The 18214-nt window shown below is 41.1% G+C and overlaps 1 protein-coding gene across 1 annotated transcript; it reads right to left on the reverse strand.

Moving 5' to 3' along the window:
* Nucleotides 1–10207: 10207 nt before the first annotated feature.
* On the reverse strand, nucleotides 10208–13865 carry LOC139181136 (T-cell surface glycoprotein CD1b-2). Its single transcript, XM_070783977.1, has 6 exons — nucleotides 13782–13865; nucleotides 13261–13527; nucleotides 12321–12599; nucleotides 11749–12027; nucleotides 11152–11245; nucleotides 10208–10514 (listed from the first exon to the last, which is right to left on the reverse strand). The coding sequence occupies exons 1-6, from the start codon at nucleotides 13840–13842 to the stop codon at nucleotides 10493–10495; spliced, it is 1002 nt and encodes a 333-aa protein (XP_070640078.1). The 5' UTR covers nucleotides 13843–13865; the 3' UTR covers nucleotides 10208–10492.
* Nucleotides 13866–18214: the final 4349 nt, after the last annotated feature.

The raw sequence follows: 18214 nt of genomic DNA on the forward strand, positions 1-18214 counted from the left end.
TCAGCAGTGGCCACAGGACTGGAAAAGGTCAGTTTTAATTCCAGTTCCAAAGAAGGGCAATGACAAAGAATGCCTACACTCTAGTAAAATAATACTCAAAATTGTCCAAGCCAGGTATGTGAACCATGAATTTCCAGATGTTCAAGCTGGTTTTAGAAAAGGCAGAGGAGCCAGAGATCAAATTGCCAACATCCATTGGATCATTATAAAAGCAAGAGAGTTCCAGAAAAACATCTACTTCTGCTTTTTTGACTACGCCAAAGCCTTTGACTTTTTGGATCACAACAAACTGTGTAAAATTCTTAAAGAGATGGGAATAAAAGACCACCTAGCTTGCCTCTTGAGAAATCTGTATGCAGGTCAGGAAACAACAGTTAAAACTGGACATGAAACAACAGACTGGTTCCAAATAGGAAAAGGAGTATGTCAAAGCTGTATATTGTCACCCTGCTTATTTAACTTACATGCAGAGTACATCATGAGGAATGCTTATCTCGATGAAGCACAAGCTGGAATCAAGATTTCTGGGAGAAATATCAGTAGCCTCAGATATGAAGATGACACCACCCTTATGGCAGAAAGTGAAAAAGAGCTAAAGAGCCTCTTGATGAAAGTGAAAGAGGAGAATGAAAAAGTTGGCTTAAAACTCAACATTCAGAAAGGTAAAATCATGGCATCTGGTCCCATTACTTCATGGCAAATAGATGGGGAAACAGTGGAAACACTGACAGACTTTATTTTGGGGGGGCTCCAAAATCACTGGATATGGTGACTTCAGCCATGAAATTAAAAGACGCTTGCTCCTGGGAAGAAAAGTTACGACCAAACTAGACAGCATATTAAAAAGCAGAGACGTTACTTTGCCAACAAATGTTTGTCTACTCAAGGCTATGGTTTTTCCAGTAGTCATGTATGGATATGAGAGTTGGACTATAAAGAAAGTTGAGTGCCAAGGAATTGATGCTTTTGAACTGTGGTGTTGGAGAAAAGTCTTGAGAATCCCTTGGACAGCAAGGAGATCCAACCAGTTCATCCTAAAGGAAATCAGTCCTGAATATTCATTAGAAGGACTGATGCTGACGTTGAAATTCCACACTTTGGCCACATAATGTGAAGAACTGACTCATCTGAAAAGACGCTAATGCTGGAAAAGATTGAAGGCAGGAGGAGAAGGAGAGAACAACCAAGGATGAGATGGTTGGATGGCATCACCGACTCAGTGGACATGAGCTTGAATAAACTCCAGGAGTTGATGTTGAACCAGGAAGCCTGGCATGCTGCAGTCCACGGGATAACAAAGAGTTGGACACAATTGAGCAAATGAACTGAACTGAAATAGGATGCTAATATTAAACAATTGCTCAGCTTCCAGTCTGTTTTAATCTAAAAGAACTCCTTTGGTTTGTCCACCTATGTCATTCTCCCTCTCCACTGCCTTCAGTCCCCTGGAACTCTGTCATTACCTCTTCCCACTGTCTCACTTGGCCCTCTTTCTTATCTCATTCTTCTTACCTAGACTCTTTAATTCCACATTATGGTTTCTGAGAGTGGGTATGTGTTGATCATACAGCTTTTCTATATTTGATTCTGGAACCCAAATCCCAGAATTAAATATGATAAATAGTTTATATTCTGAACAAAATTCTCTACACCATAGGAATTTCTGAGGTTGAAAATTATATTTACTACTGGTTTATGATCTTCCCTTCAGTCACTCTTCACCTCTAGCATTTTCAGTAACTAATCTTCATGAGACATGTAAACAGGAGTTATGATATGTGCAGCTTTACCCAAGTCTAAGATAGCTTTTTTTAGTAGGCTCATTAGAAGTAGAACTTCCTTCTCCTTTCATAATATCTCATAATCTCTACCTACATTTTGCTCTTTCCTATCAACAAATAATAGCTCCATCCTTCACCATTTCCCCGAGCTTGCTCAAACTCATATCCATTGAGTTGGAGATGCCATCTGAACATCTCATCCTCTGTCACCCGCTTCTCCTCCTGCCCTCAATCTTTCCCAGCATTGGAGTCTTTTCTAAAGACTCAGCTCTTCATATCAGGTAGCCACAATATTGGATCTTCAGCTTCAGCAACAGTCCTCCCAATGAATATTCAGGATTGACTTCCTTTAAGATTAACCGGTTTGATCTCCTTGTTGTCCAAGGGACTCTCAAGACTCTTCTCCAAGAGCACAGTTCAAAAGCATCAATTCTACAGCACTCAGCCTTCTTTATGGTTCAATTCTCACATCCAAACATGACTTCTGAAAAATCATAGCTTTGACTCTATGGACCTTTGTTGGTAAAGTAATGTCTCTGCTTTTTAATACATTGTATAGGGTTGTCAAAGCTTTTCTTCCAAGAAGCAAGCGTCTTTTAATTTCATGGCTGCAGTCACCCTCTGCAGTGATTTTGGAGCCCCCCAAAATAAAGTCTGTCAGTATTTCCACTGTTTCCCCATCTATTTGCTGTCAAATGATGGGACCGGATGCCATGATCTTATTTCTCTGAATGTTGAGCTTTAAGGCAACTTTTTCACTCTCTTCTTTCACTTTCATCAAGAGGATTTTCAGTTCTTTTTCACTTTCTGCCATAAGGGTGAGGTTATCTGCATATCTGAGGTTATTCATATTTCTCCCGGCAGTCTTGATTCAAACTCGTGCTCATCCAGCCCAGCATTTCTCATGATGTACTCTGCATATAAGTTAAATAAGCATATAAGTTAAATAAGGTGACAATATTCAGCCTTGTCGCACTTTTTTTCCCCAATTTTGAACCAGTTTTTTACTCTTTGTCGGTTCTAACTGCTGCTTCTTGACCTGCATACAGGTTTCTCAGGAGGCAGGTCAGGTGGTCTGCTATTCCCATCTCTTGAGGAACTTTCCACATTTTGTTCTACTCCACACAGCCAAAGGCTTTAGCATAGGTAATGAAGCAGAAGTGGGTATTTTTCTGGAATTCTCTTGCTTTTTCTATGATTCAATGGATGTTGGCAATTTGATCTCTGGTTCCTCTGCCTTTTCTAAATCCAGCTTTTACATCTGGAAGTTCTAGGTCCACATACTGTTGAAACTTAGCTTAGAGAATTTTGAGCATGACCTTGATAGCATGAGAAATGACTGCAATTGTAAGTAGTTTGAAATTCTTTGGAGTTGCCCTTCTTTGGGATTGGAATGAAAACTGACATTTTCCAGGCCTGTAGCCAGTGCTGAGTTTTCCAAATTTGCTGGCATATTCAGTGCAGCACTTTCACAACATCATCTTTTATGATTTGAAATAGCTCAGCTAGAATTCCATCACCTCCACTAGCTTTGTTCGTTGTGCTGTTTCCTAAGGCTCACTAGACTTCTCACTCCAGGATGTCTGGTTGTAGGTGACTGATCACACCTTTTGGTTATCCAGATCATTTTTGTATAGTTCTTCTGTTATTCTTGCCACTTTTCTTAATATCTTCTGTTTCTGTTAGGTCCATACCATTTCTGTCCTTTATTGTGCCCACCTTTGCATGAAATGCTCCCTTGGTATTTTTATTTTCTTGAAGAGAACTCTAATCTTTCCCATTCTATTTTTTCCCTCTATGTCTTTGCATTGTTCACTTAGAAATGTTTTGTTATTTCTCCTTGCTCCTCTTTAGAACTCTCCATTCAGATGGGTATATCTTTCCTTTTCTCCTTTGCCTTTCACTTCTCTTCTCTCCTCAGCTATTTGTAAGGCTTCTTCAGACAACCATTTTGCCTTTTTGCATTTCTTTTTCCTGGGCATGGTTTTGATCACTGCCTCCTGTACAATGTTACAAACCTCTGTCCATAGTTCCTCAGGCACTCTATCTGTCAAATCTAATCCTTTGAATCTATTTCTCACTTCCACTGTATAATTGTAAGGGAATCGATTTAGGTCATACCTGAATGACCTAGTGGTTTTCCCTACTTTCTTCGATTTAAGTCTGATAGTTGCAATAAGGAGTTCATGATCTGAGCCACAGTCAGATCCCAGTCTTCTTTTTTTCTGACTGTATAGAGTTTCTCCATCTTTGGCTGCAAATAATATGATCAATCTGATTTCAATATTGACCATCTGATGATGTCCATGTGTAAAGTCATCCCTTTTGTTGTTGGAAGTGTTTCTATGCTATGACCAGTGCATTCTCTGGGCAAAACGTTGTTAGCCTTTACCCTGCTTCATTTTGGACTCCAAAGCCAAATTTGCCTGTTACACCAAGTATCTCACAACTTCCTACTTTTGCATTCCAGTCTCCTATGATGAAAAGGACATCTTTTTTGGTGTTAGTTCTAGAAGTTCTTGTAGGTCTTAGAACTATTCAACTTCAGTTTCTTTAGCATTAGTGGTTGAGGCATAGACTTGGATTACTATGATACTGAATATTCTGTCATTTTTGAGATTGCACCCATATACTGCATTTCAAACTCTTTTGTTGACTATGAGGGTTACTCCATTTCATCTAAGGGATTCTTGCCCACATTCTTGCCCATTTGAATTAAATTCGCTCTTTCCAGTCCATTTTAGTTCACTGATTTCTAAAATGTCAATGTTCACTCACCATCTCCTGTTTGACCACTTCCAATTTATCTTGATTCATGGACCTAACATTCCAGGTTCCTATGCAGTATTGCTCTTTACAGCATCAGACTTTATTTTCACCACCAGACATATTCACAACTGGACTTTTTTTTTTTTCCACTTTGGGCCATACTTTTCATTTCTTCTGGAGCTACATCTCTACTCTTCTCCAGTAGTATATTGGGCACCTACTGTCCTGTGGACTTCATCTTTCAATGTCATATCTTTTTATCTTTTCATATTGTCCACGGGGTCCTCAAGACAAGAATCCTGAAGTGATTTGCCATTCCCTTCCCCAGTGGACAACATTTTGTCAGAACTCCCCACCATCCGTCTTGGGTGGCCCCACATGGCATGCCTCATAGTTTCATTGAATTAGACAAAACTGTGATCCACGTGATCAGTTTGGTTTTCTGTGATTGTGGTTTGCATTCTATCTGCCCTCTGATGGATAAGGATAAATGCTTGTGGAAGCTTCCTGGTGGGAGATAGTGACCGTGGTGAAAACTGTGTCTTGCTCTGATGCGCAAGGTCATGCTCAGCAAATCTTTAATCCAATTTTCTGCTGATGGGTGGACCTAAGGCCAAACTCTGGTAGAGGTAATGGCAAACTCCTCCAGGACTTATGCCAGCATGCTGCATATCCCAGGACTATTGCACTCAGTGTCTCTGGCTTGGGGCAGGCCAATGTGGACCCACACCTCTGCCAGAGACTCCCATATACTCACAGGCAAGTCTGGATCAGTCTCTTGTGGGATCAGTGCTCTTTTCTCCTGGGTTCTGGTGCACACAATGTTTTGTTTGTGCCTTCCAAGAGTCTGTTTACCCAGTCCTGTGGGAGTTCTGTAATCAAATCCCACTGGCCTTCAAAGGTATATTCCCTGGGGGTTCTTAGCTGCTCTGCCAGATCCCCAGGTTGGGAAATTTCTTGTGGGCCCCAGAACTTTCACAGTGAGAAAGAACTGTTGTTAAATTTGTTATACCATAACTCCTTTGATTCTCCAGTTTGTGGGTCGTATGCTCAGTTGCTCTATTCAGTTCAGTCACAATCATGTTCAGCTCTTTGCAAACCCATGAACTGCAGCACATCAGACTTCCCTGTCCATCACCAACTCCTGGAGCTTACTCAAACTCATGTTCATGAAGTCAGTGATAGCATCCAACCATCTTATCCTTTATTGTCCCCTTCTCCTCCTGACTTCAATCTTTCCCAGCTTCAGGGTCTTTTCACATGAGTCAGTTCTTCACATCAGGTGGCCAAAGTATTGGAGCTTCAGCTTCAGCATCAGTCCTTCCAGCAAATATTCAGGACTTATTTCCTTTAGGATTGACTGGTTTGATTTCCTTGCAGTCCAAGAAACTCAAGAGTCTTCTCCAACACCACAGTTCAAAAGTATCAATTCTTTGGTGCTCAGTTTTCTTTATAGTCCAGCTTTGACATCCTTATATGACTACTAGAAAAATCACTGCTTTGAATAGATGCACCTTTGTCAGCAAAGTAATGTCTCTGCTTTTTAATATGCTGTCTAGGCTGGTCACAGGATTTCTTACAAGGAGCAAGTGTTTTAATTTCATGGTTGAAATCACCATCTGCAGTGATTATGGAGCCCAAGAAAATAGTCTCTCACTGTTTCTATTATTTCCTCATCTATTTGCCATGAAGCGATGGGACCAGATGCCATGATCTTTGTTTTCTGAATGTTGAGTCTTAAGCCAACTTTTTCACTCTCCTCTTTCACTTTCGTCAATAGGCTTTTTAGTTCCTCTTCAACTTCTTCCTTAAGGGTGGTGTCATCTGCATATCTGAGGCTCTGTAGTGTGGCTAATGGTGATCTCCTCCAAGAGGACTTATGCCACACACTGCAACTCCCAGGACTGCTGCTGCCAAAGTCCTTGTCACCATGACAGGCCACTACTTACCCCCACTACCTCCACAGGAGACACTCAAATACTGAAAGGCAGGTCTGGCTCAGTCAGCTGTGCAGGTCACTGTCCCTGCCCTAGATCCTGGTGCACACAGGTTTCCTTTGCATGCTCCAAGTGTCTCTGGAGGGGAGGAGGTTTAAATGCAATTGTCTCACTCTTGCCGTCTTGTTTCAGATTCTCCTTTGCCCTTGGACATGAGGTATCTCTTTTTTGTGGGATCCAATATTCTGTCTATGCTTTTTCAGCAGCTCGTTGAAATATTGGTGTTCTTGACAGAGAAGATAAATGTGCATTCTTCTACTCCGCCATCTTATGGGTATGAGATGGCAAATAGAAAGGGAAATAGAAATGGAAACAGTGAGATATTTTTGTGTGTGTGCTCCAAAATTGCTGCATACTGTGACTGCAGCCATGAAATTAAAAGGTGCTTGCTCCTTTGAAGGAAAGCTATGACAGGCTTGTACAGCATATTACAAAAAAAAGAGATATCACTTTGCCAACTAAGGTCCACATAGTCAAAGCTTTGGTTTTTCCAGTAGTCATGTACAGATAAAAGAGTTGGACCACAAAGAAGGTTGAGCATCAAAGAATTGACGCTTTTGAATTGTGGTGTTGGAGAAGACTCTTGAGAGTTCCTTGGACTACAAGGAGATCAAGCCAGTCAATCATAAAGGATATTCACCCTGAATATTCATTAAGAGGAAAGATGCTGAATCTGATCGTCTGATAATTTGACCACATAATGTGAAGACCTGATGCATTGGAAAAAAAAAAAAAAAAAAACCTGATGATGGGAAAGATTGAAGGCAAAAGGAGAGGAGGCAGCAGAGGATGAGATGGTTAGATAATATCATCAACTCAATGGACATGAATGTGACCAAAATTCAGGAAATAGTGAAGTAGAGGGAAGACTGGCATGCTGTAAGTCCCTGGGATTACAAGAAGTCAGACACGATTGAGTGACTGAACAACAACAAATGCTAGCCATTGTTTCTTGAGGCTCACCTGCCCCAACTGTGACATGGGAGCCTTTTCACACCAGTCATTTGTGAATCCTTTCAACACACCTTTATCATTGAGCTTCCCTTTACCTTATGGCATGCAGAGTTCCCAATAATAGCAAGGAGAGATAAGAAAGCCTTCCTCAGCGATCAAAGTAAAGAAATAGAGGAAAACAGTAGAATGGGAAAGACTAGAGCTCACTTCAAGAAAATTAGAGATACCAAGGGAACACTTCATGCAAAGATGGGCTTGATAAAAGACAGAAATTGTATGGCTCTAACAGAAGCAGAAGATATTAAGAAGAGGTGGCACAAATACACAGAAGAACAGTACAAAAAGGATCTTCACAACCAAGATAATCAAGATGGTGTGATCACTCACCTAGAGCCAGACATCTTGGAATATGAAGTCAAGTGGGCCTTGGAAAGCATCACTACGAACAAAGCTAGTGGAGGTGATGGAATTCCAGTTGAGCTATTTCAAGTCCTGAAAGATGATGCTGTGAAAGTGCTACACTCAATATGCCAGCAAATTTGGAAAATTCATCAGTGGTCACAGCACTGGAAAAAGTCAGTTTTCATTCCAATCCCTAAGAAAGGCAATACCAAAGAATGCTCAAACTACCACACAATGCACTCATCTCACATGCTATAAAAGTAATGCTCAAATTTCACCAAGCCAGGCTTCAGGAATACGTGAACCATGAACTTCCAGATGTTCAAGCTGGTTTTAGAAAAGGCAGAGGAACCAGAGATCAAATTGCCAACACCCATTAGAACATCAAAAAAGTAAGAAAGTTCCAGAAAAACATCTATTTCTGCTTTATTAACTATGCCATAGCCTTTGACTGTGTGGATCACAATAAACTGTGGAAAATTCTGAAAGAGATGGGAATACAAGACCACTTGACCTGCCTCTTGAGAAACCTATATGTAGTTCAGGAAGCAACAGTTAGAACTGGACATGGAACAACAGACTGATTCCAAATAGGAAAAGGAGTACATCAAGGCTGTATATTGTCACCCTGCTTATTTAACTTAATGCAGAGTACATTATGAGAAACGCTGGGCTTGAAGAAGCACAAGCTGGAATCAAGATTGCCAGGAGAAACATCAATAACCTCAGATATGCAGATGACACCACCCTTATGGCAGAAAGTGAAGAGGAATTAAAAAGCCTCTTGATGAAAGTGAAAGAGGAGAGTGAAAAAGTTAGCTTAAAGCTCAACATTCAGAAAAAAAAGACCATGGCATCTGGTCCCATCACTTCATGGGAAATAGATGGGGAAGCGGTGAAAAGAGTGTCAGATTTTATTTTTTGGGCTCCAAAATCACTGTTGATGGTGATTGCAGCCATCAAATTAAAAGACGCTTACTCCTTGGAAGGAAAGTTATGACCAAACTAGATAGCATATTGAAAAGCAGAGACATTACTTTGCCAACAAAGGTCTATCTAATCAAGGCTATGGTTTTTCCAGTGATCATGTATGGATGTGAGAGTTGGACTGTGAAGAAAGCTGAGCACCAAAGAATTGATGCTTTTGAACTGTGATGTTGGAGAAGACTCTTGAGGGTCCCTTGGACTGCAAGGAGATCCAACTAGTCCATTCTAAAGGAGATCATTCCTGGGTGTTCTTTGGAAAGACTGATGCTAAAGCTGAAATTCCAATATTTTGGCCACCTCATGTGAAGAGTTGACTCATTGGAAAAGACTTTGATGCTGGGAGGGATTAGGGGCAGGAGGAGAAGGGGACGACAAAGGATGAGATGGCTGGATGGCATCACCAACTCGATGAACATGAGTTTGGGTTAACTCAGGGAGTTGGTGATGGACAGGGAGGCCTGGTGTGCTACGGTTCATGGGGTCACAAAGAGTTGGACATGACTCAGCAAGTGAACTGAACTAAACTGAATTGATGGCAAAGTTGTTCCAGACTCTTGAAGAATCTTTCTGCCCCAACTAGAAATCAGCCATTTCTTCAAGGTCCTTTGGTGCCTTTAGTGTGAAAATATGTCAAAGCCATAATGTGAGCACTAAGTCTTGGTTTTGTGGCTTTTTAAGTGGTCAGGACATTTTTTAATCCTAAATATTATGATTTTTTAATTATGCTTGCAATTCAAGTTTAAGATTACAGAGTCTAATATTACATCTATCTCGCATCACCTTCTCTAGACAGAAAATCTTGGTTCCAAGTGAATTAACACAACTATATAATCACCTAAACTATATACTATCCACCTGTCACACTGTATCCTATATTTCAGTAGCCTATACAAACATGATAGTCTTACAATAACAGTAATAACTCTACCACCAGAAATAAGTTTTTGACAGGGATCCACTGAGAACAAGCCATTCTCTAAGGAACTCATAAGTAGAAGGAAAAGAAAAAGAAAAGGAACTGCAGTGTTCTGGGTATGAGTAAAGTGAATCTCTGCACAATACCAGACAAGGGAGACTTTCTTCTACTCTAACAGTAAGGAATGCTATCTGGAGAAACAAGCTGCTCAGCTGACCCTCATAGTTAGAAAATCATCCAAATAAAGAGAGTGAAATTATGTTAAAAATGCTCAGCAACTCTTCAAATACAATTACCTCAGCATAACTATAGTTAGATCAATTTGAAAAATGATATTTCAGCAGAAGCAAAAAAAAAAAAAAAAGTTTTAAATAAGAACTCAAAAGCATGTCACCATGCAGTTGTGTACATCATTTCATTTATTCCAAGGTATATTCTTTCTCACAAATCACATCTATGAAATCTGAGTGGATCCTGCTAGTGATATTATCTCATAATAACAATTTTCATTTATGTTTCAGCTAGGGTATAAATTATGATTTATCTTACAACTTACAGAAACAATGATTTGATCAAATGTGATGATCATTTGATGAAATATGATGAGATTGACTACTAGACTGACAACTTGAGTTTCAGGGTTCCTGGATACTTATTCCAAATGGAAAAGGAGACATGGTCAGGGCTCACAAGATATTCTGATATGACCTGTTAAGAACACAAGCAAAAAAATGCTCAACTTAAGAGATATTTGTACACTATGTACATAGCAGCATTGTTCACAACAGCTAAAATGTGAATTAACCCAGGTATCTGTTGAGAGATGAACAGGTAAACAAAACAACATTTAAAAGGAAAAAAATTCTAATACAGACCACCACATGAATGAATTATGAGGACATAATGCTAGGTGGAGTAGGCCATTCACAAAAAGACAAATGATTTCGTTTCTATGAGGTACCTAGAGTAGACAGATTCATATAGACAGAAAGTAGAATGGTGGTTGGCAGGGCCTGAGGGAGAAAGGATTGGGGAAAGTAGTTTAATGGGCACAGACTTCTAGTTTTTCAAGATGAAAAGAATTCTAAGAATTGGCTGCATAAATGTGAATGTACTTAATACTACTAAACTATATGTGTAAAAATGGCTAATGCAGTAAATTTTCCAAGACTTATTTTACCGCAATTTAAAAAAAAATAAATTTACCTACAGATGGGAGTTGGGGACAAAAGGGAAATGTTTTAGCAGAAATTGTGAGACTAAAGAGATGTAATATTAATAGATAAAAAGGAGGGAAAGAATAAAAGGATGGACAGAAAAAAAAGATTAAAAAATGAAAACTCACCAGCGTCTCCAAAACCATAATGCAAGGCATATCAAAAGGATCAAGGAGGGTATTATTATTGCCACAAGTATCAAGCCAATGGATGTGGGGTGTCCTGGCAATTGGGAGAAGACAAAGGAATGTCACTTCAAACCCATTCTCTAGTTCTCCAAGCCTTCTTACCCATCTGAGTGTCTGCACCATCATTAACTGCTTCTGATGCATGGGCATCTCTGGTTCCCTTTCTCATATTCCCAGAGGTCTTATACGCACAGCCACCCTTAATCTTTCCTTCTTGCTGAATCCCACTGAGACTACAGTGGGACTACTACTGTAGTAGTGAAGACTACTTCATTTTTATCTATTGTACAGCTTAGATCAGCTATTTTCATACCTCTGGCACTGTAGTCCTAGAAATAAATCTCAAACTCTGTCTCTCTGACTCTCTCTCTTTCTGTCTCCCTGATTCTCTTTCCTCCCCGCCTATCCTCTCTCCATGCCTGTCTTCCTCCCTCCATCCTTCCCTCACCCATCAAATCCCTCCCCTTCCTGTGTCCTCCTCTCTGTTCTTGAGGGCCATTTCCTCCCATTCCCAGTTGGGCCCCAGTTCCTTCTTACCCCAGTACAGGATGATGTCCTGGTCTCCTAGACTGCTGTGCTTCACTCGGCAATTCAGGCCAGCTGCCTCCCCAGCTGCCACATTTAGGGTTACTCGGAGATACCAAGTCCAGTCTGCATTGGGCATGAGGTCTCCTTGCTGAGTGCCAGGCTGCTCCTGCTCGCCCCTCATCCACATCACCCGCACAGGTTTTGGGTAGAATCCTGAGACGTGGCACACCAGCAGTAGGCGGCCAGGCCCAGGAGTGGGGCCACTGGACAGCCAGGCTTCAGGCTTCACTGGGGTAGGAAGAAGCAGTAAGAATGTCAGATTATGCCTCTAATCCAGAGCATGGGGACTCAGAAACCCACAAATTTGGACAGTTTCCTCTTCCACTCCTATGGGCACCAACTGACTTATTGATTAATCGTTTCTCTATTTAGGTACTTCTCACTTTTGAATTTTTTAAATTTTTTTTAATTTTATTTTTTAACTTTACAATACTGTGTTGGTTTTGCCATATATCAAAATGAATTTAAAGAAAGTTGTGAGAGGAGAAATAGAAACATCTTGGGGAGAGCATGAGACTAACCTTGCCTCTGCAGTTCTGCCTTCCCTGCATCGAGGACACCCAGAAGATATCGAGGACAGGTTTCTGAGAGAAGTCTCTCAATGATATCAGAGATGCCTTGATACTGAGTCGTGAGTGCACAAAACTTCTGCCCCCTGCTGCCGCTGTCTGGTGCAGGCACACAAGAATGATTCTGGATACTCACAAAATCCAGTCCTCCTAAAGCTCCTCTCAAAGAGCTTTCTATGGCCTCCCCAGAATGCAGCTCACAGCCTGCTGTGACCTGGATCACAAAGGGGTCTGTGTAAAAGAAAACTGAGACAAGTTATTAAAAAGCAAACAGGAAAGAAAGAGACGAGAAAAAGGCATAGGATTTTTTACTTTAGTGGCAACAAGTTGAGAGGTGAAATTATTGACATAAAACCAATTACAGTATTCAGGACTTTTCAGAAAGAGCACTGGGGAGAGGTATGCATATCATCAATGGTGGGGTTAGGCTGTTTTAAGGATGTAGAGGGGGCAAGAGGGGAGAGGGGCAACGTGTGATGGAGTCAGAAGTGCAGCATTCCACGGTGAAGAGAATGGTTACATGCAGAGAAGGGATCAGGCAGAAGATGCTTGAGGACATCAATTGGAGGAGTAGGAAGTCACACTTAAGTTCAGTCAAGCACAGAGTAGGAAAAGGAGATTCTTCCTTGGGGTTTTAGAGAAGCAAGTTACATAGACGCAAACAAGAAATAACCACAAGAGTAGTCATGTACACAGAAGAGAGCAAGAAACAGGAAGAATCTCAGATACCAGATGGAGGTATGGAGTCGGGGTTGAAGGCTACTCTGCACAATTGTGTACATGCAGTTGGATAAAGAGGGGGGAAAGGGACCATCATCAGAGGGAGCAGTAGCCTGACACAAGAGAAAGAAAAGTCATTGAGAGTCTTTCCAGATCAGAGGACTATACTCACATTCCAACTGGAACTCATTGACACGGTCCTGCACTTCCCGAGTGAATCCAATGAAGTAGGCTCGGAAGAGGTCCACCAGCTCAGTCACCTCATCATCACTAAAGTTGCCCTTCGACCAGGGCTTCAGGAAAATGGCAGTGCCCGAGTCACTCTCCCAGCCATGAATCTGCAAGTCATCCAACCAGCCTGAGCCTTGATTTTGAGCCCATGTGCTATTGACAAAGGTTGAAATTTGCATGACATGGTAGGAGGTTGGCCCCTGGAACACTGTAGTGGTGGAAAGATAAGAAGAATGAGGGGGAAATGTGGAATCAGGATAGTATGAAAAAGAACCCAGAGTCTGAACAACAATACAGAACTTGAAATGGTCCCCTGCCCCCAAAGCTTCTGGCTCCATCCCCAGCCTCCAGAATAGGGGAAAGGGCTGGAGACAGCAGAGCCCAGACCCTTAGTGATAGGTGCAGCATGCTTTTATCCAGAACCCCTGTACCTGTGCTGGGAGCAGCCAGAGTTATTCTTACCATCCTCATTGTCACCACCTGGGAGGATAACTCCAAGTAACAGAAATGGTAGAAGCAGCATTTCACTGGGAAGTAGAACTTCTGACTCTCAGAGCTGGTATTTGATCTCTAATTTCAGCATTTTTTTTTTCAGTACTCTAAATTGACTTCCTCTCTTCCCCAACTGACAAATCTTTGACCCACATTGCACATCTCAGAAAAACTGTGCCTCCCACAGCTCTGAACTCCCACTCCATCTCATTTCCATTCTTTGGTCTTCATCTCTTTTATACATTCTACCCTGGAAAAGCTCCCTTGTGATGCTGAAGAGTTATTTCACCTTCCTCATCCTTTATTGCCACATCTATTCAATAACAAGGTAATACTAAACAATTGCTCAACTTCCAGTCTCTCTTAATCTAGAAGTATTCCTTTGGTTTGTCCACCTATCTCATTCTCTCATACAGCAAATATAACACTGACAAGTGATGTAGCAGTAACAGAGAGGTAGTGCAGGTGGTCTTGGAGAGAATACCAAATGGATCAGTGTGAGTGGCCACAGTACCTTGGTGTACATTCACAGAGAGACCTCCTCTGAGAATGGAGACATACCATAGAAAGGGAGATTCTGAGAATCCTAGCCCCATTTCAAGGAGTCAGACACTGGAAAAGTGAACCAATGCTCTCTATACCATTTATTTATTTTTTTGTTTTACTGTCTGCAAAATATATTCATATATTTTATTTATTTTTTTTAATTTTTTTAAATTTTATTTTATTTTTAAACTTTACAATATTGTATTAGTTTTGCCAAATATCAAAATGAATCCACCACAGGTATACCCGCGTTCCCCATCCTGAACCCTCCACCCTCCTCCCTCCCCTCCCCTCCCTCTGGGTCGTCCCAGTGCACCAGCCCCAAGCATCCAGTACTGTGCATCTCCTGCTTGGCTAATACTTGGCTAAAGGTACTGACAGACTCACTGGAACATGAAGATGATGTCCAGGAAGTACGGTGCTCAGAGCTTGATTTTCACTCCGCACTAATACTACAAAGGCTGCTCTCTCAATGGCCCTTGGTACCAAAGTGAAAACCTGAGTGGAAACAAATTATTTCAACATCTCAATTACTCCAATCAAGAGGATCAGTAAACAAGATCTTGCCTTTATTGGTGAAAATTAGACTGAGATGGTAGAGATAAAAAGATGAAAATTTACCTCTGATTTCCTTAAGTTCCCTACAAAAATAAATACAACAAGTACCTTAAACTCTACTCCAAAAGTAAGGAAGACACACACCTCAGGTCCAGAAGTAAGATTTCGGCAAACACCAGAGTTCCTTCCACTGAAGTACAAGGCAGTTGCCCAAGTGAGCTGGTATCTAATGGTTGCCTGAGGACAGCTACTGAGCAATCCTATACAGTCTGAGTGGTGGTCACAGTATCTAAAGAGTGTTAAAACTACATAAGCATGGAGTATGGATGTGAGAATTTCCTGAACAGATGAAAACGTTTAAGCCATGTAAGAAAACTAAAACCAACTTATTTCACAAAAGTAAGTGAAACCCAAGCCAGGTTTGTTTTGTAAATGGCTCTGACAATCATAAAAGAAACAGAAGTCAACCACATAAAAATGGCAAGAAAAACTTCTACTGTAGTAACCAATCATTGTAAAAAGTAATAACTTCCTCATTTTTGCTCTGTAAGTCATTCTGTAATTTCATGCCCCTGAATTTCACATCAATCTTTTAATTTGGAATCTCCCCATTTGTGAACTGCTTTCATATCCACAAGAAACTCTTACTAAATATTACTCACTGATTTGGTGGTTTTAATTTTTCCATTTCTGGATTTTGGGCATGTTGATAAACTAAACAAAGGAAACTCAAGCAACGTGTAACCTGTGCTATAACTTTTGTTTTTAATGTTGTAATTTAAACCATGTGCCAAAAGTTAACCTCTAGATGTCCAAGCTGGATTTAGAAAAGGTAGGGGAAGCGGAGATCAAATTGTTAACATCTGCTGGGACATAGATAAAGGAAGGGAACTCCAAACAAACAACAACAACAAAAAAAAGAATATTAAAACTACATACATATGGAGTATGGATGTGAGAATTTCCTTCTGCATCACTGAAGATTTCCCTTGTGGCTCAGCTAGTAAAGAATCCACCTGCAATGTAGGAGACTTGGGTTCGATCCCTGGGTTGGGAGGATCCCCTGGAGAAGGGAAAAGCTACCCTCTCCAGTATTTTGGTCTAGAGAATTCCATGGACTGTATAGTCCATGGGGTGGCAAAGGGCCTGACACAGCTGAGCGACTTTCACTTTCTACTTCATTGACTATGCTAAAACCTTTGTGTGGATCACAACAATTTTTTGAAAATTCTTCAAGAGTTGGTTTGAGAAACCTGTATGCAGGTCAAGGAGCAACAGTTAGAACTGGACATGGGACAACAAACTGGTGAAAACTGGGAAAGGAGTACATCAAGGCTGTATATTGTCAACCTGCTTATTTAGCTTCTATACAGAGTACATCATACAAAAAGCCAGGCTGGACAAAGCACAAGCTGTAATCAAGATTGCCAAGAGAGATATCAATAACCTAAAATGTGCAGATGACACTACCCTTATGGAAAAAGTGAAGTGCAACTAAAGAGTCTCTTCATGAAGGTGAAATAGGAGAGTGAAAAGGCTGGCTTAAAACTCAATATTCAGAAAACTAAGATCATGGCAGCTGGTCCCATCACTTGACAGCAAATGCTGCTGCTGCTGCTGCTGCTGCTGCTGCTGCTAAGTCGCTTCAGTCATGTCCAACTCTGTGCGACCCCATGGACAGCAGCCCACCAGGCTCCCCCGTCCCTGGGATTCTCCAGGCAAGAACACTGGAGTGGGTTGCCATTTCCTTCTCAATGCATGAAAGTGAAAAGTGAAAGTGAAGTTGCTCAGGTGTGTCTGACTCTTAGCAACCCCATGGACTACAGCCCACCAGGTTCCTCCATCCATAGGATTTTCCAGGCAAGAGTACTGGAGTGGGGTGCCATTGCCTTCTCTGCGACAGCAAATAGATGGGTAAAAATGGAAACAGTGGCAGATTTCATTTTCTTGGGCTCCAAAATCACTGTGAACAATGACTGCAGCCACAAAATTAAGACACTTGCCCTTGGAAGAAAAGCAATGACAGCCCTAGACAGCATATTGAAAAGAAGAGACATCACCTTGATAACAAAGGTCTGTATTGTCAAAGTTATGGTTTTTCCAATAGTCATGTACAGATGTGAGATTTGGACCATGAAGAAAGCTGAGTGCCTAAGAACTGATGCTTTCAAACTGTGGTGCTGAAGAAGACTCTTGATAGTCCCTTGGACAGCAAAGAGATCAAACCAGTGTATCTTAAAGGAAGCCAAACTTGAATATTCATTGGAAGGATGGATGCTGAAGCTGAAGCTCCTATACTTTGGCCACCTGATGTGAAGAGTCGACTCATTGGAAAAGACCCTGATGCTGGGAAAGACTGAGGGCAAGAGGAGAAAGGGGCAACACAGGATGAGATGATTGGATAGCACCACTGATTAAATGGCCATGAGTTTGAGAAAACTCCAGATTTGTGATGAACAGGGAAACCTGGTGTGCTGCAGTCCATGGGGTCACAAAGAGTCAGATGGGACTGAGAGACTGAGCAACAACAACAATGTACGGATGTAAGATCTGGACTGTTCAGAAGGTTGAGTGACAAAGAATTGATATTTTCTAACTGAAGGGCTGAATAAGACTCTTGAGAGTTCCTTGGACTGCAAGGAGATCAAACCAGTCAGTCTTAAAGGAATTCAACCCTGAATATTCATTGGATAGACTGATGATGAAGCTGAAGCTCCAGCACTTTGGCCACCTGAAGTAAGGAGCCAATGAATTGGAAAAGACTCTGGTGCTGGGAAAGATGGAAGGCAAAAGGAGAAGGGAGTGGAAGAGGATGAGATGATTAGATAGCTTCAGTGATTCAATGGACATGAATTTGAGCAATCCCCAGAAGACCATGAAGGACACTGAAGCCTGGCATGCTGCAGTCCATGGGGTCAAAAAGATTCAACACAACTTAGCTATTAAACAACAACATCAAATCCTAGCCATTGTTTCTCTTGAGACTCAAACTGTCCCAATTATGACGTGGGAGTTTTTTCAACCCAGTCGCTTATTAATCCTTTTATCATACATTTATCATTGAGCTTCCCTTCACTTTCTGGTATGGCAAAGGTGTTCCAGACTCTTGGAGAAACTTCCTGCTCCAAACTAGAAATCAGCCATTTCTCCAAGATACTTTGGTTCCTTGTAGTGGGAAAATATTATGTGAACGCCTTAATCTGAGTTCTAAGCCTTCATTTTAGGGTTTTTTAAGTGGCCAGGACATTTTTTTTTAAGTCTTAATATTATGATTTTTTATTTATACTTGCAATTCAAGT

The sequence above is a fragment of the Bos indicus genome, chromosome 3 (assembly GCF_029378745.1).
Source record: "Bos indicus isolate NIAB-ARS_2022 breed Sahiwal x Tharparkar chromosome 3, NIAB-ARS_B.indTharparkar_mat_pri_1.0, whole genome shotgun sequence".
Classification (NCBI taxonomy): Eukaryota; Metazoa; Chordata; class Mammalia; order Artiodactyla; family Bovidae; genus Bos; species Bos indicus.